This window comes from Thermobia domestica, chromosome 5 (genome assembly GCF_964235325.1).
Source record: "Thermobia domestica chromosome 5, izTheDome1.hap1.1, whole genome shotgun sequence".
NCBI classification, from domain to species: Eukaryota; Metazoa; Arthropoda; class Insecta; order Zygentoma; family Lepismatidae; genus Thermobia; species Thermobia domestica.
In genome coordinates this window covers 291,334,877-291,357,947 of record NC_137458.1, presented here as the reverse complement: position 1 = coordinate 291,357,947, position 23,071 = coordinate 291,334,877, and the positions used below count along the sequence as shown (strand labels likewise).

At 37.7% G+C, this 23,071-nt stretch overlaps 1 protein-coding gene across 7 annotated transcripts in view; it reads right to left on the bottom strand.

The window, feature by feature from the left end:
* LOC145686687 (uncharacterized) overlaps positions 1-23,071 on the bottom strand; it is a 313,040-nt gene that overhangs the window by 163,421 nt on the left and 126,548 nt on the right. For all 7 annotated transcript variants that reach the window (XM_081760226.1, XM_081760225.1, XM_081760228.1 and 4 more), the window contains exons 8-11: positions 18,970-19,047; positions 12,585-12,674; positions 6,182-6,265; positions 4,203-4,292 (exon numbers count right to left, since the gene is read on the bottom strand). In XM_081760226.1, the coding sequence (XP_081616352.1) occupies positions 4,203-4,292; positions 6,182-6,265; positions 12,585-12,674; positions 18,970-19,047 (342 nt within the window). The remainder of the gene's footprint in view (positions 1-4,202; positions 4,293-6,181; positions 6,266-12,584; positions 12,675-18,969; positions 19,048-23,071) is intronic.

Below are 23,071 nucleotides of genomic sequence, written 5' to 3'. Positions count from 1 at the left end.
ATTATCACCGTCTCATTTATCCTAACCGGCATAACCGTGGGACGTTAAAGATTTCATTTTTACAACATCCCCTCTCAACAGGGAGATGTCTGGCTCTGTGTCTGACATATATTTAGTCTTGTATTAGTTATATTATTATTATTATTATTATTAGTTGTAGAAGACTCTTAACGAAGTCCATATAATCTGTATGTTTAAAAATCTTTTCATTTTTGCTTCTAAAAAGAAGATTATTTTTCTGTCCTCAAACTGCAGATAATTATACATATCTTATCTTAGAAGGGTCTAAAGAATAAATTACAGTAAGAAGATCCTTGGTTCAAACATATATAAAATCTTTCTTTAGTATTTAAAACCATTTATGTTCTATATTTTAAGTGATTCAATGTATGAATATTAAGTGATTCAATGTATGAATATTGTATATCTCGATGTATACTATTCTGCCAGAGTTTGGGGATAACACATCCAAGAACACGGAGTACATATACATGCATGCGCACCAACATAATCTTCTCTTCTCATTTAGCGCCGCCCAGGCACCCTATTGTAAACCAATTTTGGTGTTAGGAGCATGACGTGTTCCAATTTCTTTTCTCTCCGCCCCTCGGAGAAGCACTTTTCTCAGCTGACTTTGCCCTTAGTGTCGTGTGCACACCAATCAGCTTTCTTTTCAGGCTGCTGGCTACTGTTGGGTTCCTCCCCAGCGAACTTTCGGACTACCACGCATGTCCAACCTCTGACCTCACGGTCCGAGTGCAATGTCTGCACACGTTACAATGGTGCACACGAAACGTAAATTGGTGCCGTGCGCCAAGCCGACCGAGTCCTTTAAAAACTCGTGTTTTTGGCTCGATCGTCGGACAACGTCCCTTTCCTAAGGCCCCTCAAGTTCGTGCTATCTAGACGGAGTCCGCAATGTCTTAGGCACGATCTAGCCCAGGATTTCCGAGTAAGTTCCTAGTTGTCCTAGCCGTCATTCTGCCTCTTACTCTCTCGGTTTCTCCGGAGGCCTCCCTACACTCTTGGTTCCATCCATACCTTATCCTAGTGGCTAACTTGGCACTCTGTTTCTGAAAGCTCGACGACGGATGGGGGTCTGCCCATAATTGCTGGTCGGCTTAGGAAACTGACGGTCAAAGTTACCTCCTTCGAACTTGGCAATCTACTTCTGAAAGCTAGCTCCAGCCGGGACCTGTGCGCCCAGAAACTGCTGGCGAGCTTAAGAAGTTGACGGTCGAAGTTCTGTCATTCCCCTATATGATGTGTGTTTTGACAGACTCTAGGTTCATTGCCTAGCTGGCCTAAACATACGAAAAATCAAATAGTTACACCTTTGCACCTAACCTTCTACTAGGACTGACTCGTGCCCTCCCAGTCTAGTGAAGTTTTATTTTATTTTGTGCTTCTCTGTGCACTGATTATCGATTGGAACCCGTCACGTAAGTCAGACTATTTACCACACATATAGTTACATTTAGCGCCCCAAGCTCGTGGACTTGTAATACCATTAGGATCAATAAACTGAATCCTTACTGCAAGGAACTTTATTTCTGAGTTTTGCTTCAAGTGATATCCCCAGGGGTTGGTAACTATAAAGTTTTCGTCGAGATAACGACTCCACTAGTTAGAAGTTAAGTCTTGGCCGAGGCCATCGCTACCTTGTAAAAGCTAAGATCTTCAGATTGGTTGTTAGCTGAGTTCCTCTTTCAGTATAACTTTGCCGCTCGAGTTATAATTGGTGATTTTGCAGAAACTTTGTTGACCAATTAGGAGTATTTTGGTTAATTACTAAACTCTCTTGTGTGGGTGCCGGTCTACGCAAACGCATACCGCCGGCCCGCCACAATATAGAGGCTCTGTCTCTATTCAAAATAACGGGTCTATGGATGAGATTCTGAAATCTGATTGTTTGTCATTTTAAGGAGAGGCCACATAAAGATGTGCTTCTACCAAAATATTTGTCTTGCAACCCTACATCCTTGTTGTATAAAATTTAAAATTTTCCCAGCATTTAATCATACAATTTCCCAGAATTTAATCAGTAAAATTGTTTCATCTCTTTAAATTAATGTAATAGGCTTTTGCAATTCTTTTCCATTTTAATCTTATCAAAAGAAACGACAATGAATTCTGGCTTTCTTTACTTGTCAGCAATTTTGAATAGACGTTATATAAATATCTTAAAATGCATCCTTTCACGATGCATTATGCAAGAATTTTGAAAATCAGATAATTAGAAACCAGCCAGTAAAGCAAACTTTCTAGCCTTCTAAAATGTAAAGTAAATATCAACGGGCGTTGACATGACATGAAAAATTTATGTATGTACAGTATTTAACCTTGTTACTGAGTAGTCTGCATCAATCTACCTCTCACAGAGACAGCGACCAGTTCCAGAAATTGGGGACGTGAAACACTTTATTTTCAAATTTCAGACTTAGCTTTCAGCCACAAGGAGGATGTAATTAGGGACAGTCTACATATATAAAGCATATAAATAAATAAATCAATGGTTCACTCATCATTGGATCACCAAAACTATGAGACATAAAACCATAACAGGGGTTTATTCACATTTTCATTCCAAAGGGCTCCAGAAGGTAGACGTTGACCATTAGGTGAAATAGGAAGTACTCGTCAAGCCCTACCTACAGGTATTGTTATTTTGGTCCTAAAGCCTCAAGTAGTTGGTCAAAAAGAACAGAAAAGGTAAGGGGGACATTGGTGGTTTAGAGAAACTAAGAGGTTTCAGGAATGAAATTAATATAGGAATAAGATCACTATGCAACCGCATTTAACACATGTGAGAAGCATCCATAGAGGATAGTGCTATGCTAAGATATTGGCGTAGGTGATGGGTCGAAGATTTGTTCAAAACTAGATATCTCGAAAGAAAACAAAGGAAGACGAAAGAAAAAGTATGTCTAGTATAGCACCTTTCAAGAGCTTACATATGACATACAATTTGCTTCAAGAAAACTTCAGGAACAGGGTGAAACTAGTGAGAAATCATTCCTCTCCATATGAACACTGCTGCCAAAAAGTTCCAAATCCTTTACGGGACTGTATTCAAAACTGGATAGACAACATTATATGCTAAATGCGGTTGCATATTGATCTTAGTCCTATATTGATTTCGTTCCTAAAGCCTCTGAGTTTCTCTAAATCACCAATGACTCCCTTACCTTTTACCGTTGCTTCCCTTTTTGACCAACTTTCTGAGGCTTTAGGGCCAAAATAATAGTACATTGGGCTTGGTGAGCACTTCCTATTTCACTATTGGTCAACGTCTACCTTCTAGGACCCTTGGCAATGGAACTGTGAATAAACCCCTTTTGTAGAAATACTGGCTTGCACCCAAGGCTGTAGATATGAAGGAATTTTGCGAAATGTGACCCTAAAGATGGTTAAAAAAAAAGTATTATTTTCGTTCTCAGGCTTTCGAATATTGAAATTGTGTCCAAATATTCCCCATGAACCCTAGTATGAAGGGAAAATGGAGCTTTACGTCTAACGGTAGAAACGAGAGTAAGCGTGTATGTATCTCCTGTGAAAGCAAACAAGTATTTCGCATCAACAAATACTTTGAAACCAGAAAAAAAAAATCATTCAAATATTTTCCATAAGCCTTATTACTCTTGTGCAAAGAACAGACATTCTGCTAGTATTCTAATACAGTCTGCGAGTGCTTAAAAGCAATGGTACTTACCCCAACTCTGAATTCATTTTGTTTGAACACTTACAAATGCCAATAATAATGACCAACATATACACAGCTGCAATGTTTATAATAGAAAAAATATAAAATAAATTACTTTGATTCTGAATTTTTCCTTAAGCATTCATTAAAAGCAACCATCAAATTAAAATCCTTAACTTTGCTTATACAATATGTCGGGCTCTTTGTGGTCTCCTTACGTGTATAGGTGTATGCTAATAACTTCGTGTGGTTTTGCCCTGATTTCGAAATTTGATTCAGTTTTCTCAAATTCTCTGATGAAAAATATTCGTAATATTTCATCAAAATGATTATTATGATTATAATTACCTAAAGGTTTAAAGATCTTTCCTGTAACTTTTCAGCGTACTAATCCTCATTAGCTTGATACGTCTTGAAGCAAAATGTCACTGACATAATTTTACATATTATACACAAGTTATCTAAATACAATTTGAAGAAAATGACTAATTATATTTACCACAGACGCTTCTGTAGTTTCCTTTGAATTCAATCGAAGATTTTCACTTGGGATTTGTACTAAAGGAACGTCATTCGAAGAGGAGTCCTCCTGTAATATAAAATTGGGAAGTCGATACTTGAATTTCTATTTATTCATTTGTACAGTTCCAGATACAACACGTTTTTATTTTACACTGAAACGTGTAACAACAGCAATATGTAAAGAATAAAATAACGTGTCAGAATATCAACAGAACATTAACAAACACTTGCATAAGAATAAAGGAGAACGAGACTAACGCGAGTGGTGTTTAGAACGAATAAATAAATCATCTTAATAAATAAGAAAATTAGAAGACATTCATTTATTTGGGTAGTGCAAATGAAATGTCCACCTCAAGTGCGTCATTTCCAAAGAAGAAGAAAAAAACCTACAATATCTGTTCAATCAAACTAGTCGCAGTCTCTAATTACAAACTTTTGCCGTCGCCGAGCCGACTGGATTCCGTGAAGAAAAACTCTGGAACCCGCGATGCTAAGAACCCTCCACCGCACGTTGCACCTCCAGATCATCAGGAAAAATTTTCCCTCCTAAGAAGTGATCGAAATGCTGAAAGAGGTCGCAGTCAGTGGAAGAAATATCAGTCGGCAAATATGGTGGGTAAAGAAGGGTTTTATTGAAACTCATGAAAAACCGGCACCGTCCTTTTTGCGACGTGTAGCCTAGCATTGTAAAAAACCTACGACACCATGTCTATTGACCACTGCTGGACATCTGCGAACAAATTTGCCGTGTATTTAATGAAGTTCGGCACTGTACCGATCAACTGTAAACTGTATTGATGGTTTCATCTAGGGATGGCCAATTCCGGAATTTTTACTTTCCGGAATTCGGAAAGTAAAATCGGGAAATATCCGGAAAGTGAAATTTCCGATTCCGGAAAATTTTGGCCATTCCAAGTTTCATCTCGCCTGAGAAAGATACAATGGATCATTCCCATCATACCAGCCGCAATATTTGTGTGTTTCGGAAACTGTTGATGCAGGAAGCTTTCCTGGTTATTTCTTAATTATAAAAAAATGTGTACGCATTCAGACAGCAGTCCTTGTTGTCCGGTGTCAACTTATGTGGCATCCTCAAACTTTTTCACCTTACCAATTGCACTTTTAATCATGATTTTGTTCGTATAGAATTCAATTTGTGCGGCCAAATGACGGCAGTATGGTGTATGTCTAACTCCTCTACAAAAGCACGAACACTTCTCGAGTGTGTACTTACACGGTGTTCCTGAGGAGTTCTAGCATGATACTGGCCGCTGCCTCATGAAACTTATTTTGCAATGCTGTGTAACCGGAACGAAATTATCAAATACTCTATTCTTCTTTAGTAATAATAATAATAATAATAATAATAATAATAATAATAATAATAATAATAATAATAATAATAATAATAATAATAATAATAAAAAAAAAAGCTTGAATTCGTAAGGAAAAATTCAATTACAATTGTGTTCTCCATGGGCATTTCTATACGACCCCGCTCAACAACGCATTACTTCCTGACTGTTTAAACCTGTCTGGGTATCGCAGTCTGTTTGATGAACGTGTACAGAGTTTGTGACACAACACAAATGACATTAGTTCATTCCTGTGTTGCTGAGGTGAGCTTCCACAGTTGAACACTCACTGTAGAAAACAATGTAATTGCCAAAAACAATAGTTACTGTAACAGTAGAGACAAAAGATTGTAAATTGTGCCTAAGCGTCAGAAAACAGAAAATATTATTGCTTAGAAATACAACCTAGCATATAACAAATTGAAGGTATGTATGAAAATCTAACTAAGGCATAAACGTATTTAAAAAATTAAATTAGTGAAACAATTTCAAGATGGCACTTACATTGTTTTCTACAGCGAGTCTTCAGTTATTATCAAGAGGAAGATTTCAATTTCAGAACGACTCTACTTTTGAGGAAATTATTTATAATACTTACCAGAGATATTTCTGTAATTTTCTGTGAAGTTAATCGAAGATTTTCACGTGGAATTTGTACTACAGGAACTGCATTGCGGTCTACCTGTAATAGAAAATTTAGAAATCGATCTTAAATTCCTATATATCAATTAATTAATTTATACAGTTCCAGATAAAGCAAGTTTTCGTTTTACACTGAAGCTTATAACAACAGCAATAGGCAAAAAATAATATAAATATCAACAGAAATGTATTATTAAGAATTACATAACAGTAAACAAGAAAGAGACCAATACGAATGACGTAAGTGGTAAGTAAATTATTATGATAAATAAGCAAATCAGAAGACACACTTATGTATATAACCACAATTATTACAGGAAGAAGGATTTCAATTCCAGAATCAAAGAAAAATGCACCGCTTCTTAAAGGGACATACTTAATATTTAAGCCGCCTCCTCAATATCATTGTTTGGCGCCAAATTTCCACAATTTTTAGAACTAGAATATGAAAAAAAACTCATTGCAGAAAATTTGCCACCTCAGGCCACGGTCAATGTAGGCTGTGTGAGATATCATTTACTCATCAGTAAAACATAAGTCCGATTTTCTGTTATAAGCTGCTTGTCTGATTAGCTGTTTAGACGTCATGTCTTAATATTATAAATTTTCTGCTATGTAGAGGTAGGTTAATGAAATTAAGAGTTCGGAATTAACTTTCACTATCGGTTTACTTATTAAAATCCTCCAATAACAATAGTATTTACAGAAATACTTCAGTATACTTTTCTCTATGGTGAGATAGAAATTAGCTAGCACAAGACAGTGGACAGGATCTCAACAGAGTCCCGAAGCAGGTTAAGCAGAGTAGCGTACGAATCCCCAGTGCTCCACAGCAAGCAGTGAGGGAGATAAAGAAAACTCCAAGCCCCGAAGCAGGCTAAGCCAAGAGTCCCGCAGCAGACTAGAGGCTTTAAGGTTGGGTATTCCTAGTGCTCCAGACAAGCAAGAGGAGAGAGACCAGAAGACATGACCACTGGTTGCTGTACAATATATAGACAATAGTGTTGTCAACGGCTCGAGCGGCTCGGCTCACGGCTCAGTCTCCACCGAGCCGAGCCGAGCCAACAGCTCACCAAACCGAGCCGGCTCGAGCCCTCAGCTCATTTGGGCTGAGGCGAGCCGATGGCTCACCTGAGCTGAGCCGAACCGAGCCGATGGCTTACCTGAGCCGAGCCGAACCGAACCGAGCCGATGGCTCATCGCAACCGAGTAGGCTCGAGCCGATGACTCAGGTGAACCGAGCCGAGCCGGTTTGGCGCAGCATCGTCCAGATTAACAACAAAGAAAAAATACAAGTTCACCTAGAAATATTTTTTCAGTTATTGATAAATAGATGGAAGTAATAAAACAAAACAAGTCTAGATAAACACAAAGGATTCTTCTAAAAAACTACATAGATGCTGTTACACGACCTTAACAATAATAGTTGAAGGCGTACTCGATTTTTTACATATTTGTACTATTATTTTCTTAGTTTTTTGAATGATATTTACAACAGAGATCAAACTAGTGCCCACTGATTTAAGGGATTGATTATCAAATCAATTACTACAAACTCAAATATAAAACATTTTCTTTGTCTTCACGTAATCCAACTTCGAAAACTGGCTTTTGTTTTAACATTTCGTAGCAAGTAGTTAAGCCGAGCCGAACCGAGTCGATGGCTCACCTGAGCCGAGCCGAACCGAGTCGATGGCTCACCTGAGCCGAGCCGAACCGAGCCGATGGCTCACCTGAGCCGAACCGAACCGAGTCGATGGCTCATCTTCGGCTCAAGGCTCCAGCCGAGCCGGTTGACATTACTAATAGGCATCCCGGCGGCGGCGCTGCCGTTATGTAGTCATGTGACTTGTAGGAGGTGCTGATAGTCCGTCCTCTGCTTCTTGTAATAATCCCACCTGGTATGTAGTACTCCGACGTAAATACATGTGATGATGTTTACAAACAGAGGCATATGAGATTGTTTGTACACAGAATAACGTGGCACATTACAATATAGTGATATATCTGGTACTGCCATCTATGCACAGCTACGTGTTTAGAGGCAACTTTGTAAGATGTTATATTAATATTACACGTAACCAAGATAAAACGTATAGAACCAATGCAAATGAATTGATTGGGTTGTATAATGTGCCTATTGAACCTACGCATACTTATAATATCTTGAACTAAAAATAAAAATCATTGAACAAAGCAACGTTTAATTTAAATTAATAACTGTGTAACAGTTTCGACAACTAACTGAACATATTGGCTTCATCAGACACTGAGATAAAGAAGTTGAGATTTTGTTTAATATGTATCTTCTAAAGTACTATATTACATAGGGGTCAATCCATCTGAAGTGGTCCAAACATGGTGAAAATGGTTGCTCGACCATCTCCGAAAATTATAAAAATTTGAGTGTGACGAAGCGTGTGTATGAGAAGGTCAATAACGACATTCACGTTTTCGTATGTACAAGTGTTCATAAATGGCGGCCATCTTTGTTGGCGGTGGAGTGCCAATTTTTGCATTTGCGAGCGTTTACGAAAATTGCAGTACGAATCAGGACTTAGAATCAGACAAACACCAAACAAAAACGAACGCTAACAGGAGAGACTAAGGTTCACGGAGAATATAAACTTTTGCGTCTAAATAAATATGCAGAGTTGCAAACCAACACATGAAATCACCAGAAAAAGAAGAGACAATTACACTTTTAAACGGGCTGTATTTTGGAATGGCGTAAAGTGGGGGGTTCATAAGTTTTGTGCTGAATACTATTACATGTAAAGAGTCTGCAGAAATATCCTCGGCTATGATACTACTGACACCGTAGATTTATGGAGGTCCGAAAGTTGAAGTTTGTGATTTTGATGCCATTTTTGGGGTGTAATATCTCAGGAGGACAAAGTGCTAAAAATTTCTGCTTATACCACAAAGTAATTCTACACGTGAATAAACTATTGCAAAAAAAATCATGACTGATATTACATGGATAAAAAAATGAGGCCATGGTAAAAATGATAAGAAAGCACTTGCGTGACAATGGTCGTAGCCCGAATAAGTTTAAATGTTTGGATATGTTTCATGCTAGATCTCAAAAACTATGCATGGTGAAGCAATTAGGCCCGCTTTTGTTTGTGTCCAGTTGTGCAAAAGCTCGCGAGTGGCGTTTGTAGATCTTTCTAGCTCCATGATCATTGCCACGTCTATATGGTAAGAAAGTTAGCTCTCCCTTGCACCCACAACACCCATCGTCGAACTGAACCGCGGTATTAAGGTACTTAATGTATCAGCAAAGTGACATTGAAATCCAATCTCAGTTACGGAAGTTAATATGTTCAAAAGATTGCGTTATATCTATCCTAATTATATATAAAACTACATGAACTGATAAAATAAAGCAGTACTTCCGGTTGACGTGGAAAGCTGAAATTTAACAGATTGTAGCTTTCAACTACTAACCCACAGGAAAATTGTCAAAAGTTAATACTTTTAATTTTTAAGGGGTCTAAAGGGGGTATGAAGAAATTCTCTATGTTATTTAAATGAGCCCTTTTTTGGACTTATAATCTCATATTTTGGGTACTTGGAATTGGAATAAAAACTTAAAATTCAATATGCTTGTACATTTCCATTAGCGTTACTTAAGTAAATCACACAAATAATTAAAAAGTTCAACTGTAGAGAGGTTTTATGGGGAACTGAAAAGTCTTCCCAATGTTATTTGTATGGGACATCTTCTACACCCCAAAATGTTTAGGCACTTCCGGCAGGATTAGAATGATGAAATTTGGCATGCTTGTAGACTTCCGGGGCTAACCAACAGGAAAGTGGCCAAAGGTGAATATTTTTAGTTTTTAAGGTATCTACTCGAGGGATGAAGTAATTCCCATGTTATTTAAATGGGTGTTTTCTTGTGACACAAAATCTTATCTTCTAGATAGTTGAAATACGAAAAGGAACTTGAAATTTGGTAGAATTTTAGGTTTTAGAGGTTCGAGGCCGTAGGCCGAGCAAACGCGGGGATCTAGGGGCGGAGTCTCCAGCTATCCTATATAACGCAACTTTATGAACATTTCCGTAACTGTGATTGGATTTCAATGACATTTTGCTGATACATTAAATGCCTTAATACTGCGGTCCAGTTCGACGATGGGTGTCGTGGGAGCAAAGGGGAGCTAACCCCTTACAATATAGACGTGGCAATGATCATGGAGCTCGAAAGATGTAACAAATGCCACTCGCAAGCTTTTGCACAACTGAACACAAACAAAAGCGGGCCTAATTCCTTCACCATGCATAGTTTTTGAGATCTAGCATGAAACATACCAAAACATTTAACTTTTTTTCGGGCTACAACCATCGTCACTCAACTGTTGCTTTCTTCGCGTTTTTTCCATGTCATCACTTTTTTTATCTACGTAATATGTCATGTTTTTTTTTTTTTTTTAATACAATAGTTTGTTCACGTATAGAATTACTTTGTGGCATAAGCAGAAATTTTTAGCACTTTGCCCTCCTGAGATATTACGCCCCAAAAATGGCATCAAAATCACAAACTTCAATTTTCGAACCCCCATAAATCTACGGTGCCAGTAGTATCATAGCCGAGGATATTTCTGCAGACTCTTTATATGCAATAGTATTTACCACAAAACTTATGAACACACTACTTTTTGCCATTCCAAAATACAGCCCGTTTAACCCCTTCCAGATCCTATGGTACAATTTGTACCATACGCATTTTTCATGGTACATTGCGTTATTTCTCTTCTATTTGAGCTTTTTCGTCCGTTTTTTTTTTCCAAGTCCAGAGGCCTTGTAGAAGACATTACGTATGGTTTCAGACCGTCCTGCGTCCAGACATAGGAGGTGATGACGTCATAAGTCAAAAATTTCTTTTTTCATTTTCTAAGCGTATGTTCAATATTTTTTGGCGGGCTTATTTTTCTACGTAGAAGATTGAAATTTTGCACAAACATTCAGTCCATCGAGTAGTATTTACCAGATTTTTTGTTCCGATGTCAGTGCTAAAACAGGAAGGGGTGGGGGGAACCAGAGGGGCAAAGGGGTGAAAAAAATGGATATTTTTACCTCAAAAATCCCGTTTTTCGTCATTTTCCCGCCTCACATACATGATAGGGACACTTGAGTCATACCGTTTGAAAGGCAGTCCCATTCTGAAGAGAATGACGGTCGAATCATTGTCCTAGGGTAATTAGGGACGTCTCAGGGATTTTTTGAAAAATATACTTCTATATAGGGAAAAATGGGAGATGGTGGGTATATTTTTTTTTTTTGGCGGGCTTACTTTTGCACCTAGAAGATTGAAATTGTGCACAAACATTCAGCCTACCTAGTAGTATTTATCAGATTTTTTCAGATCTCTGCATTAATACAGAGGGGGTCTAGAGGGGGGGGAACTGAAAAAAGGGATTTTTAGACCAAAAAATCCCGTTTTTCAGGATTTTCCCGCCTCATATACATAATGAAGACACGTGAGTCATACCGTCTGAAAGGCAGTTCCATTCTGAAGAGAATGACGGTCGAATTATTATTCTAGGGTAATTAGGGACGTCTCAGTGATTTTTTTTCAAAATATACTTCTGTATAGGGTAACATGGGGAAATTTCTGAATTTTTTTCTGGCGGGTCTATTTTTGCACCTAGAAGACTGAAACTGTGCACAAACATTCAGTCCATCGAGTGGTATTTAACGGATTTTTTTCAGATTTCTGCGTTAAAACAGGGGGGTCCAGAGGGGCTAAAAGTTGAAAAAAGGGATTTTTAGACCAAAAAAATCCCTTTTTTCTGCAATTTCTCGCCTTAGATACATGATGGAGACCTACATAATTTTACAAATACAGGGTGTTTCAAAACAACACCGACAACGTTTGGGAGGTGATTCCTGACACGAACGTTAAGACAAAAAGTATAGACCAACCTGGGTGCAGACATCCGTCAGGTTACCGAAAGGTCCAGTAGCTCCAAAACTATGGACCTACCATAGTCGGGTCAAGACCTCACTTAGGAACTAGCATGTGCACTATCCAAATATCCATGTCTCAGAATCCTGCCATACTTCAGCAACACTTTTTATACAGGGAGTTTGTGAGTACTTCAAATTATATCCCCGCAGACACATTTTCTCTATAAAAATTGTTGCGTGAGTATCACAGGATTCTGGAACTTGCACCCTGTAACTCCGAAATGACTGACTACTGCACCCAGGTTAGTCTATATTTTTTGTTTTATCCTGGTGTCAGGAATCACCTTTCAAACGTTGTCGGTGTTGTTTTGAAACACCCTGTATTTATACTATAAGAAATGCATAGAAGTAGGTTTTAGGAAATCATTTATTATACTTACCACAGATATACCTCTACGTGCCTGTGAATTCAATTCACAATTGTCAGGTTGTGTTTGTGTGGAAGAATCTCTATTTGATGAGTCGTCTCCCTGTAACAGAAAAATTACAAGTCAACATCTGAATTCCGACTTAAAAGGAGGAGGATACCAATATGTATGGCATGTAAGACAAGTGAATTATTCATGTTCTAATATATAAATTTAATACTGTATATAAAAATAAAATTGACGTTTCGTGTTATCGAATCTTGGGAAAACGGTTGAACTATCAGAACTTCAATTACCGAATATAGTTATCACCTATCTCGAATTAGTATCTTATCATGTCCTAAGGGAGGGAGGAATTAGGAAGGTCATAATTTATACGAAAAATCTGAGTATCTCACAAGCCCGTCAAGTTAGGAAGATGAAGCTCGGTATATGAAGTTCTCATTAAGAATCAACGTACGCGTGGCTCAGTTTTTGAAAAATTCTCGTTTTAAGTGTGACATGGGAACATTATCTGGTTTCGACATTCATCTTTATACAGCAAAAACGGTGAGAGACAGCATATGACTTCAGTGTCTGAAGAATAAGCTCCAAATCTGAACTTGTATTTCTATTACAACTGGAAGTTATAGATCTACTACTTCCAGTTTTAGTATTGAGTTCGAATAATTTGTAAGTCTACTGTAGTTTCAGAATGAAAAACGAAACTCATTTGTTTAACTCTGTTTCAAAGCCTTGTAAGTGAAACTTCTTTATGCTACTAGTGATAACACAGTTTTAAAACATGGACGATCAATTTCTACCCTTTTGCAGTAATAATTATATATTATCAGAGATGCAAATAAGCAACAAAAGTTTACTAGTCCAAGTGAAAAACTACTAGCCCACATTCCACAATAGAAATCAATTACTTATCTTTGAAATAAATAATAGTGATATTAAAAACTCGGTCACACCGATGAACCACTCGTTCCGGGCGAGAGGTTATTTGCATCCCTGATATATACCGGGTGATTCAATAAGAACGTACCAGGCCTATATCGCAGCTACTGCACGTAGAGCATTCAAACAAAAAACTGCATTGCCAAATCGTATGTGTAGAATGCAATAAAAATAGTAGCGAGACCAGTGGCGTCTCGTGAATACCTCCAACGGGGGGCAACTTCAAAATTTGCAATGGAAAGTGGTATAACTGTTGGAATCGTTCGAAAGGACATTAAATGCCATGCAACTTTTGAAGGACAAACTTTGTCACATCCTTTCCCATTTTGCTGCTAGAGGCGTTGTTGCAGACTTGTATTTAACTACCCGTAGCAGGCCTTTATCTCAGATAATAATGCACATAGAGCCGTCAAACAAACAATTGAACTACCAAATCGTATGTGTAGAATGCAATAAAAATAATAGCGACACCACTGGCGTATCGTGAATATCTCCAACGGGGGTCATCTGCAAAATTTGACATGTAAACAAGGGTTGGTTGTGCCTCCATTGAAACAAGCGCACAATGGGGCAACGTCGAGAGGAAACACCCTCGCACCATCTAACTTTCACCTAGTAATGCGACCGTGTTGCTGCCAACGAGGAAGAAATATGCCAACGTGTTTCCTCTCGACGTCTCTCCCATTGTGCGCTTGTTTCAATGGAGGCACAACCAACCCTTGTTTCCATGTCAAATTTTGCAGATGACCCCCGTTGGAGATATTCACGATACGCCACTGGTGTCGCGACTATTTTTATTGCATTCTACACATACGATTTAGTGGTGCAATTATTTCTTTGAAGGCTCTACGTGCAATAGTAGCTGCGATATAGGCCTGGTACGTTTTAATTGAATCACTCGGTATATATATATATATATATATATATATATATATATATATATATATATATATATATATATATATATATATTACAAAGTCTGTAGTAAAACGTGTATATATTATTTCATACAGCAAATACAGCCAATACATAATACATCTATTAGGTTATTTTTCGACATAGTCTCCATATCAGTTGAGGCACTTGTCGCATCGTTGAAGATTCCTTCCTGGTAAAAATCTTGTCCTTGTGGGAACAAACTTTCCAGGTACTGCAGAGTATCGTGCACAATGTGACGAACGCTTCCGAATAACATTCCCAATTCTGGCATCAGATGCCGTAACGTGATCCTCCTGTTGTCCTGAATCAGCTCCTCCACGCGACTTGCGTTCAAATCTGTTGATCTCACTGCGCTTCTCGTCGATGACGTTTTCTCTACCAGCCACAAACTTTCGACACTAATCTGCGACATTCTCACGAGACATTTGTAAGTCTCTACCAGCTGCCGGTGAATTTCAGCCACGGTTACATATTTCGACCACACAGAAATCAAATAACTGAGCGGACTTCTTCGCGAAACCAGTTTTCCAAACGAGTCGCCATTTGTGCTTACCTAAAACTAACGCCGTAGGTGGTGGGTGGCTGAAACTTTGCACAATTGCATATTCTATGTATTAAAATTACCGCACACTCCTCGTTCCTCTATAACAAACGAAACTTCAGAAATATCGGCCTTGTAACTTTAGTTTCTGATTCTCCCTCGTACATAAATATATATATATATAAAAAAAAAACTTTCTAAAATAACGAACACCTTACTAAGGCTAAAATATTCTAATTACATGGTATATTCACTTGCACTGGAAAACAAAATTAGTTATACTCTGAATTGAAAGAAAATGATACTTTAACTATAAAGGTAACCATGAAAGTTCTATCGTTTTTTCACCCACTACTTTCGAACATCGATATGTCACCTAAGACGTACGTGGAAGATCAAAAAATAGTCCCAGTCAGCATCGACGACCTTCTGCCAACCTTCTGGAAGGATATGCATTCCATCGCGGTAGAACTTGGTGGGCCGTAGAGCAAAGAAGGTATCAAGTGCACTTTGCACCTCTACCAGGGATTTGAACTGGCGTCCTCTAAGGTGATTGTCCAAGGAATGGAACAGGTGATAATCAGACTGTGCAATGTCCGGGAGTATGGCGGATGCAACACTGTTTCAGATCCAAGGCGTAGAATGGTGTCCCGGGTCATCCGAGCCACATGAGCTTAGTGTTGTCCTGTACAGGAGGACCCTTTGCGATCCAGAAGTGCTGGTTCTAGAGTTTTGAGTTTTTCTTGAACACGACTCAACTGCTGACAGTACACAGTTGCATTGATGCTCTGACTAGCTGGTAGCAGTTCTCAATGCACGATGCCGCGAGCAGTCCCCCAAACACACAGGAGGGCCTTCTTCTGGTGCAGTACTGGTTTCTGCTGCTTTGGAACCAGTTCATGGGATGCTAACCAATGATGGCGCCGTGGAGCATCATACAGGACCCAATTCTCATCACATTTCAACACCCTATCCAGAAATGGCTCCTTCCTCAGACAAGACAGCAAAGCAACATAGGTGTCTGCTCGCGTTGCCTTCTGGCAAGAAGTCAAATCATGTGAGATCCATCAACCCAACTTGTAGTATTTCCCAAATTGATGGAGGTGTTGCCGAATGAATTGTAGTCCCAGTTCCTCACACTGAATTGTAGTCCCAGTTCCTCACATGTCTGGCCATTGTTCGCCTCAATTGCTGCCTAAAGATCTCCATTTTGTGCTTGTGTTGGTCTTTCGGCACGCGGTGCTTCTTCGAGTTTTTCGTTACCGTCTTTAAATTTGTTAAACCACCGCTGCACTGTCCGCGTAGTCGCGAAACCCTCATCAAAAGCCTGGCATATCTTCCGCCCCGCTGCAGCGGCGTTTGACCCCAGTTTGAACTCGTACAGCACACACGCCCTTACGACGCTCTATGGAAGTCCCATATTCACTCTGTCCTTACGCAAGTTCACAGTGTAACTGAACTGCCACAACCACGTATATGTTGCACATACCCACACAAACAACTGATCTTCGCCTTATTCTCATTCGAATTCAACTCACAGTGTGAGGGCCAATTGAACACAAACCTCAACAAAAAGCGACAGAACTTTCTTGGTTACCTTTATACTTCTTTACTCTCCATGATGTAATACTTAAAAATCACTTATACAATTTAATATAGACAGTAAACTCGACGTAGTTAATTCATTCTTACGTAAAATATTCCTATATAAGTAAAATTTACAAACGGTACTTTCATCTTTAGTAAAAAGGAATATTACATTTCTAAATTATATTTTGAGATCCATCTTGTGAATGCAGCATGAGGTAATTAGCTAACTAACTACTGTTGAAGTTTTTTTTTTTTTTTTTTTTTTTTTTTTTTTTTTTTTTTTTTTTTTTGTATCATCAGCGTTGTAAGAATATAAGGTTCTGTACTCTTTCCATACAGCATATTATGCATTGAGTTTTAGCAGTACGGTGTTATGAAACAGCATTTATACAAGTTTACGACAAATCTTAACTTATGGCAAAAATTCGATTTACGTAAATTTCGACTTAAGCAAAAGAGTTCTGGAACGATCTATTTATGTAAGTCGAGGAGTAACTGCACAATGAAATCAACTTTGCAAAAGCTGAAATCCGTCGCTACGTCAATGCAATACGCTACAAAATTAAAGTGTACAACTCCATCCCATGCTATCATATAATCTTTCAATTAACTGATTATTATAATTACGATATATGTAGAACTAAAATCCCACCTATATAATTTTAACATATTATATATACCATAAGAGATACCTAAATGTAGGATTAAGATAGTGATTAATTATATTTCTCTACGTTCCTGAGAACTCAATTCACGATTTTCATGAGGTATTTGTGTGAAAGAATTTTCTATTTGATGAGAATTCTTCCTATAACAGCAAATTAGAAGTCAACACTTGAATTCCGACTTAAAAGGAGGAGGATTCTAATATATGGTATGTGTGACAAGTGAATTATCGTATTTTAATACATAACAATGAATTGTTCTTGCGTGTGATCGAATCACGAAAAAATGAATGAATTGTTAGAAATGAATTCCTGAATATATTTATCACTTACCTCGAAATGGTTTTCTACTATGTTACTTTGATTAAACTTCATATCTTAAGGGGAGGGAAGCGGTTGATTGAGTTTTGAGTTTAGCATCCCTTTCAGCAGCGAGGCTATATAAGACGTGGACCTATTGATTAGCGTGGAATCCGAACCACATGAGCTCCCGCCGGGAATCGAACCCGGGTCTCCCACGCCATAGGCGAGTAACCACTTTACCATGGATATCGGGGGAGGGAGGGGAGCGGGGAGGCTATGCGAAAATGTTAGTATTCTCATGCAATAGGCCATTTTGAGGCTATTGTTGGTTATATATTTTGCATTTTATTATTCAAATTAAAGTATGTATTAATTAACAATTATCATGCTTGAATATATCTAACAAGTTCCTATGTATGAAAATAACAATAAAACATCAACAACGAGGAAGACAAGGAAATAAGTCGCAAATAGGGCGCTACCCATTCTAAGTTTTGAACTACAGTACGTGTAACAAATAAAAATGATTTATTATTACTAATGTGTTACGGTTTCAAAAACATATCATTGTCTTCATTACGCACATTAACTAAAGAAAAAAAAAGAGAGAAGTGCCTTAGTTCAGGATATGAGTTCAAAAGTAAGAAGAAAAGAGAGAGAAACAAGAGAACTCTGTATTCGGTGGATCAAGTTATTATTGACATAAAAGAAGAGGAAGATATGGTAAGAAGGAAAGTGGTGGCAATAGTAAAGTAATATATGAACAGAAAAATGGGAAATCTTAAAAAATACAGAGAAAAAAAAAAGAGTTAGAAGGCTTAAGAAAAAGACAAGACATTGTATTACAAAAAGCAGACAAAAGAGGAGCAGTGGTAACCTTGAGAAAAGAAATGGTATAAAGGGCCGGAAAATGAAAGAAGTACGAATTGAGTTGAGTTTAACGTCCCTTTTAGCAGCGAGGCTATATGAGACGTGGACCTACTGATTAACGTGGAATCCGAACCACATGTGCTCCCGCCGGGAATCGAACCCGGGTCTCCAACGTCAAAGGAGCGTATGCTAACCGCTTAGCCACGAAGGAGCTCAGGAAGAAGTACGATAACGTGACTGACGAAGGAAATAATATATTGCCGAAACTGTAACTCAGATCAGTAAACACAGGTATTCGTTTTGGTCAGATTTTATTTCTTATTTATGCAAAAGAGAATAGAAACAGGGAAATAATTGAGCAAGCTCAAGATGATAAATAGTGGAGTGAAGTAAGTAATTCGAGAAATTTTGTACTTGCTTGAACCTTACAGGATGCTGCAACAGTATATCTCTAATGATACGTATTCAGCTGTATTCAATTTTACATGGATACATTACAAGCGTTAATAAAAAATGCAACTTTCAAAATACGATAAATTATACCTACCAGAGAGTTTATTCCAGATTTCTGTGAATTCGGTTGTTCATGTTGAATCTCTACAAAACCTCCACTCGACGACGTGTTCTGAAAATAACGATAATAATATGTAAACATATATATATATATATATATGTTATTAGGGGAGCAACTAAATTGTAACAACATAGAACATTTGAACACTGAAATGGTTGGAACTCGAACTCCTATTTCCCGCTTGCTGGACGAATTGTCTACCAACTGCCAGAATTATAATGTTTCATTCCTGGAGCACAAACTGAAAGTCATCTGCTGACAAATACTGGAAGCAGTCTACTACGGTGAAAATTTAGATTGAAGGAGCTATAATAAGTCTTATTTTACATTAATTCGAATATTAGTTTTCTTCTTGGGGTTACTGGAGTTACTGGAAGAATTTCCTGTGTAATTTAAAGATTTTATCATTTCATGATTCGTATTATACAATAATGCAATTGTACTTTGTCATCTCTAAGACTACAGGATAATTGTAGTTATGAATCTCTCAGGCACTTTGCTGAGAGTAATTGAATTGTAATAGCCAATGGGAGCCTACTTGCAAATGACGCAAGAATAAAAACTAGAACATTAGCGGGTGTTGAAAAAAACGGTTTCCAACTCAAAATATTCTAGGTTGGAAACTCAATGCTGCAGGCTGGCAGGCGCGCACGAACTGAAAACTCACTGTGCAGTTAACCGCCTGACATACAACACCTTATGTAATAAGCGTCTCAGTTTTCACAAAGCAAAAACTTTGTATATACTTATATTAATTCCGTGAATTGGTTTAGTTGGTGCATTTATAGCAATTTTTATAATCCTGCTCCTTTGTAAGTATCCGTAGACTGTATAAAAGTCGTGTTAAATAAAATTATATTAAATGTAAGCTGTTGGGTTTTTATACTGATGCATATTTTTCCATGGTAATGCTGTGTGTGTGTGCAAACATTCTACGTTATTTTTCATTTCCATCTGGTGCCTGAATTTGTGACGAGTGTGAACTTAGCAGGACCACTTTTGAAAATTATAAATGTTTGCACACCATACGTTTGTACTGCGTTTGTACCGGTTTGTACCGTAAAAATTTTCGTTTGTACCGGTCTCAAATTCGAAAAAATCGAAAAATAAAGTGGTCCTGCTAAGTTCACGTGAACTTAGCAGGACCACTGATAAATTTCGACAAATTTGATGATTTTTCTGTACGATTCGTTTGTACTGCGTTTGTACCGGATTGTACCGTAAAAATTTTCGTTTGTACCGGCCTCAAATTCGAAAAAATCGAAAAATAAAGTGGTCCTGCTAAGTTCACGTGAACTTAGCAGGACCAGAATACAAATTTCTGCAATTCTTAAGATTTCTCTGTTTGAATCGTTTGTTCTACGTTTGTACCGGATTGTACCGTAAAATTTTTCGTTTGTACCGGTCCCAAATTCGAAAGAATCGAAAAATAAAGTGGTCCTGCTAAGTTCACGTGAACATAGCAGGACCAGAATACAAATTTCTGCAATTCTTAAGATTTCTCTGTTTGAATCGTTTGTACTGCGTTTGTACCGGATTGTACCGTAAAAATTTTCGTTTGTACCGGCCTCAAATTCGAAAAAATCGAAAAATAAAGTGGTCCTGCTAAGTTCACGTGAACTTAGCAGGACCAGAATACAAATTTCTGCAATTCCTAAGATTTCTCTGTTTGAATCGTTTGTTCTACGTTTGTACCGGATTGTACCGTAAAAATTTTCGTTTGTACTGGTCCCAAATTCGAAAAAATCGAAAAATAAAGTGGTCCTGCTAAGTTCACGTGAACATAGCAGGACCAGAATACAAACTTCTGCAAATCTTAACATTTCTCTGTTTGAATCGTTTGTTCTACGTTTGTACCGGATTGTACCGTAAAGATTTTCGTTTGTACCGGTCTCAAATTCGAAGAAATCGAAAAATAAAGTGGTCCTGCTAAGTTCACGTGAACTTAGCAGGACCACTGATAAATTTCTACAAATTTGATGATTTTTCTTTACGATTCGTTTGTACTACGTTTGTACCGGATTGTACCGTAAAAATTTTTGTTTGTACCGGTCTCAAATTCGAAAAAATCGAAAAATAAAGTGGTGAACTTAGCAGGACCACTGATAAATTTCTACAAATTTGATGATTTTTCTATACGATTCGTTTGTACTGCGTTTGTACCGGATTGTACTGTAAAAATTTTCGTTTGTACCGGTCTCAAATTCGAAGAAATCGAAAAATAAAGTGATTCTGCTAAGTTCACGTGAGGTTGGGGATTAGGTTGAGCATTAAATGAGACAGAATCACGGTCCGTGATACTTCTACAGCCCAAAGTCAACAAAACACTGGTTTTGTAAGATCTTGAGGTTAAAATCTACTAAAACAAGATTTGAGCTAGTATCAAACGTTTTAGTTTCAGTAAAACTATTGTTCATTGTGAATAGGATACTTAACAAACAAAATTTTTATTGTATAATATAAATTTGTGATTCCAAATATAAAAATAAGAAAGTAGAGTATTTTTTTGAGTTAAACTGGCAGATAATTGCAAGTAGCCAAGAACGTAATGGGTCGCTCAATTTGAAATTTTGGTAGGAACGTTTGGATCAAAAATTGCCCAATCCGCTTCTTGTAGCTCAATCTGCCTACACTGCTGAGAAGGCGCACGAATCATTGAAACCACCTTTCCAAAGAAAGCAACTGATTGGACCACGAAGATCGAGAAGCAAGAGGCGATTCGCGAATTAGCAACATTCAGTTAGAAAAATTTAAGGTATAGGTTGGAGGGACAAGTATAAAGAAAAAAAGCTCTAATCTATACTTAATATTGTTCCTGACTGTACAAGATTTATATGCTACAAATATTGTCAATCCCAAACTACCGTGTCTTCCTCAAAACCCGTACTCCTAAAGAAACCTGACTGCCAAAGACCATAACCCTAGAAGAACCACGTCTCCTTAGAATCTACGACTCCTGAAAATACACGAATCACGAAGAAACACGACTCGTAAAGAACAGTCGATCATTCCTAGTCAGAGACGACAAACTCACTCATCCAAAAATGTAGTCAAAAGATTCGGCTGAATCGCGAGCGACACATTATTAATTAATCTTTAAATTCGTACCATAGTTTGACACCTAGCGTTTTAGCAACAGATAATGCAATAGAATATAATGAAAATTGTTTCAAAAACCATTACACGAATGTCTCATTTTGTTTTACCAGAACACTTTCCTTTCCGAGTTTTTGAATTTCACGCCGATACAAACGAAACTTTTCACGGTACAATCCGGTACAAACGCACTACAAACGATTTGTTAAGAAAAAATCCTCATATTTCTAGAAATTTGTATTCTTGTCCTGATACGTGAACGTGAACGTAGCAGGAAAACATAGTTTTTCGATTTTTTCGAATTTCAGATCAGAACAAATGAAAATTTTTAAGGTACAATCCGGTACAAACTCAGTACCAATGATTTGTTAAGGAAAATCTTCAAATTCGTATAAATTTATCAGTGTTCACGTGAATTTAGAAGGACCATTAATTTTTCGATTTTGTCGAATTTGAGGCCGGTACAAACGAAAAGTTTTATGGTACAATCCGGTACAAACGCAGTACAAACGAATCGTACAGAAAAATCATCAAATTAGTAGAAATTTATCAGTGGTCCTGCTAAGTTCACGTGAACTTAGCAGGACCACTTTATTTTTCGATTTTTTCGAATTTGGGACCAGTACAAACGAAAATTTTTTACGGTACAGTCCGGTACAAACGTAGAACAAACGATTCAAACAGACAAATCATAAGATTTGCAGAAATGTGTATTCTGGTCCTGCTATGTTCACGTGAACTTACCAAGACCACTTTATTTTTCGATTTTTTCGAATTTGAGACCGGTACAAACCAAAATTTTTACGGTGCAATCCGGTACAAACGAATCGTACAGAAAAATCATCAAATTTGTAGAAATTTATCAGTGGTCCTGCTAAGTTCACGTGAACTTAGCAGGACCACTTTATTTTTCGAGTTTTTCGAATTTGGGACCGGTACAAACGAAAATTTTTACGGTACAATCCGGTACAAACGTAGA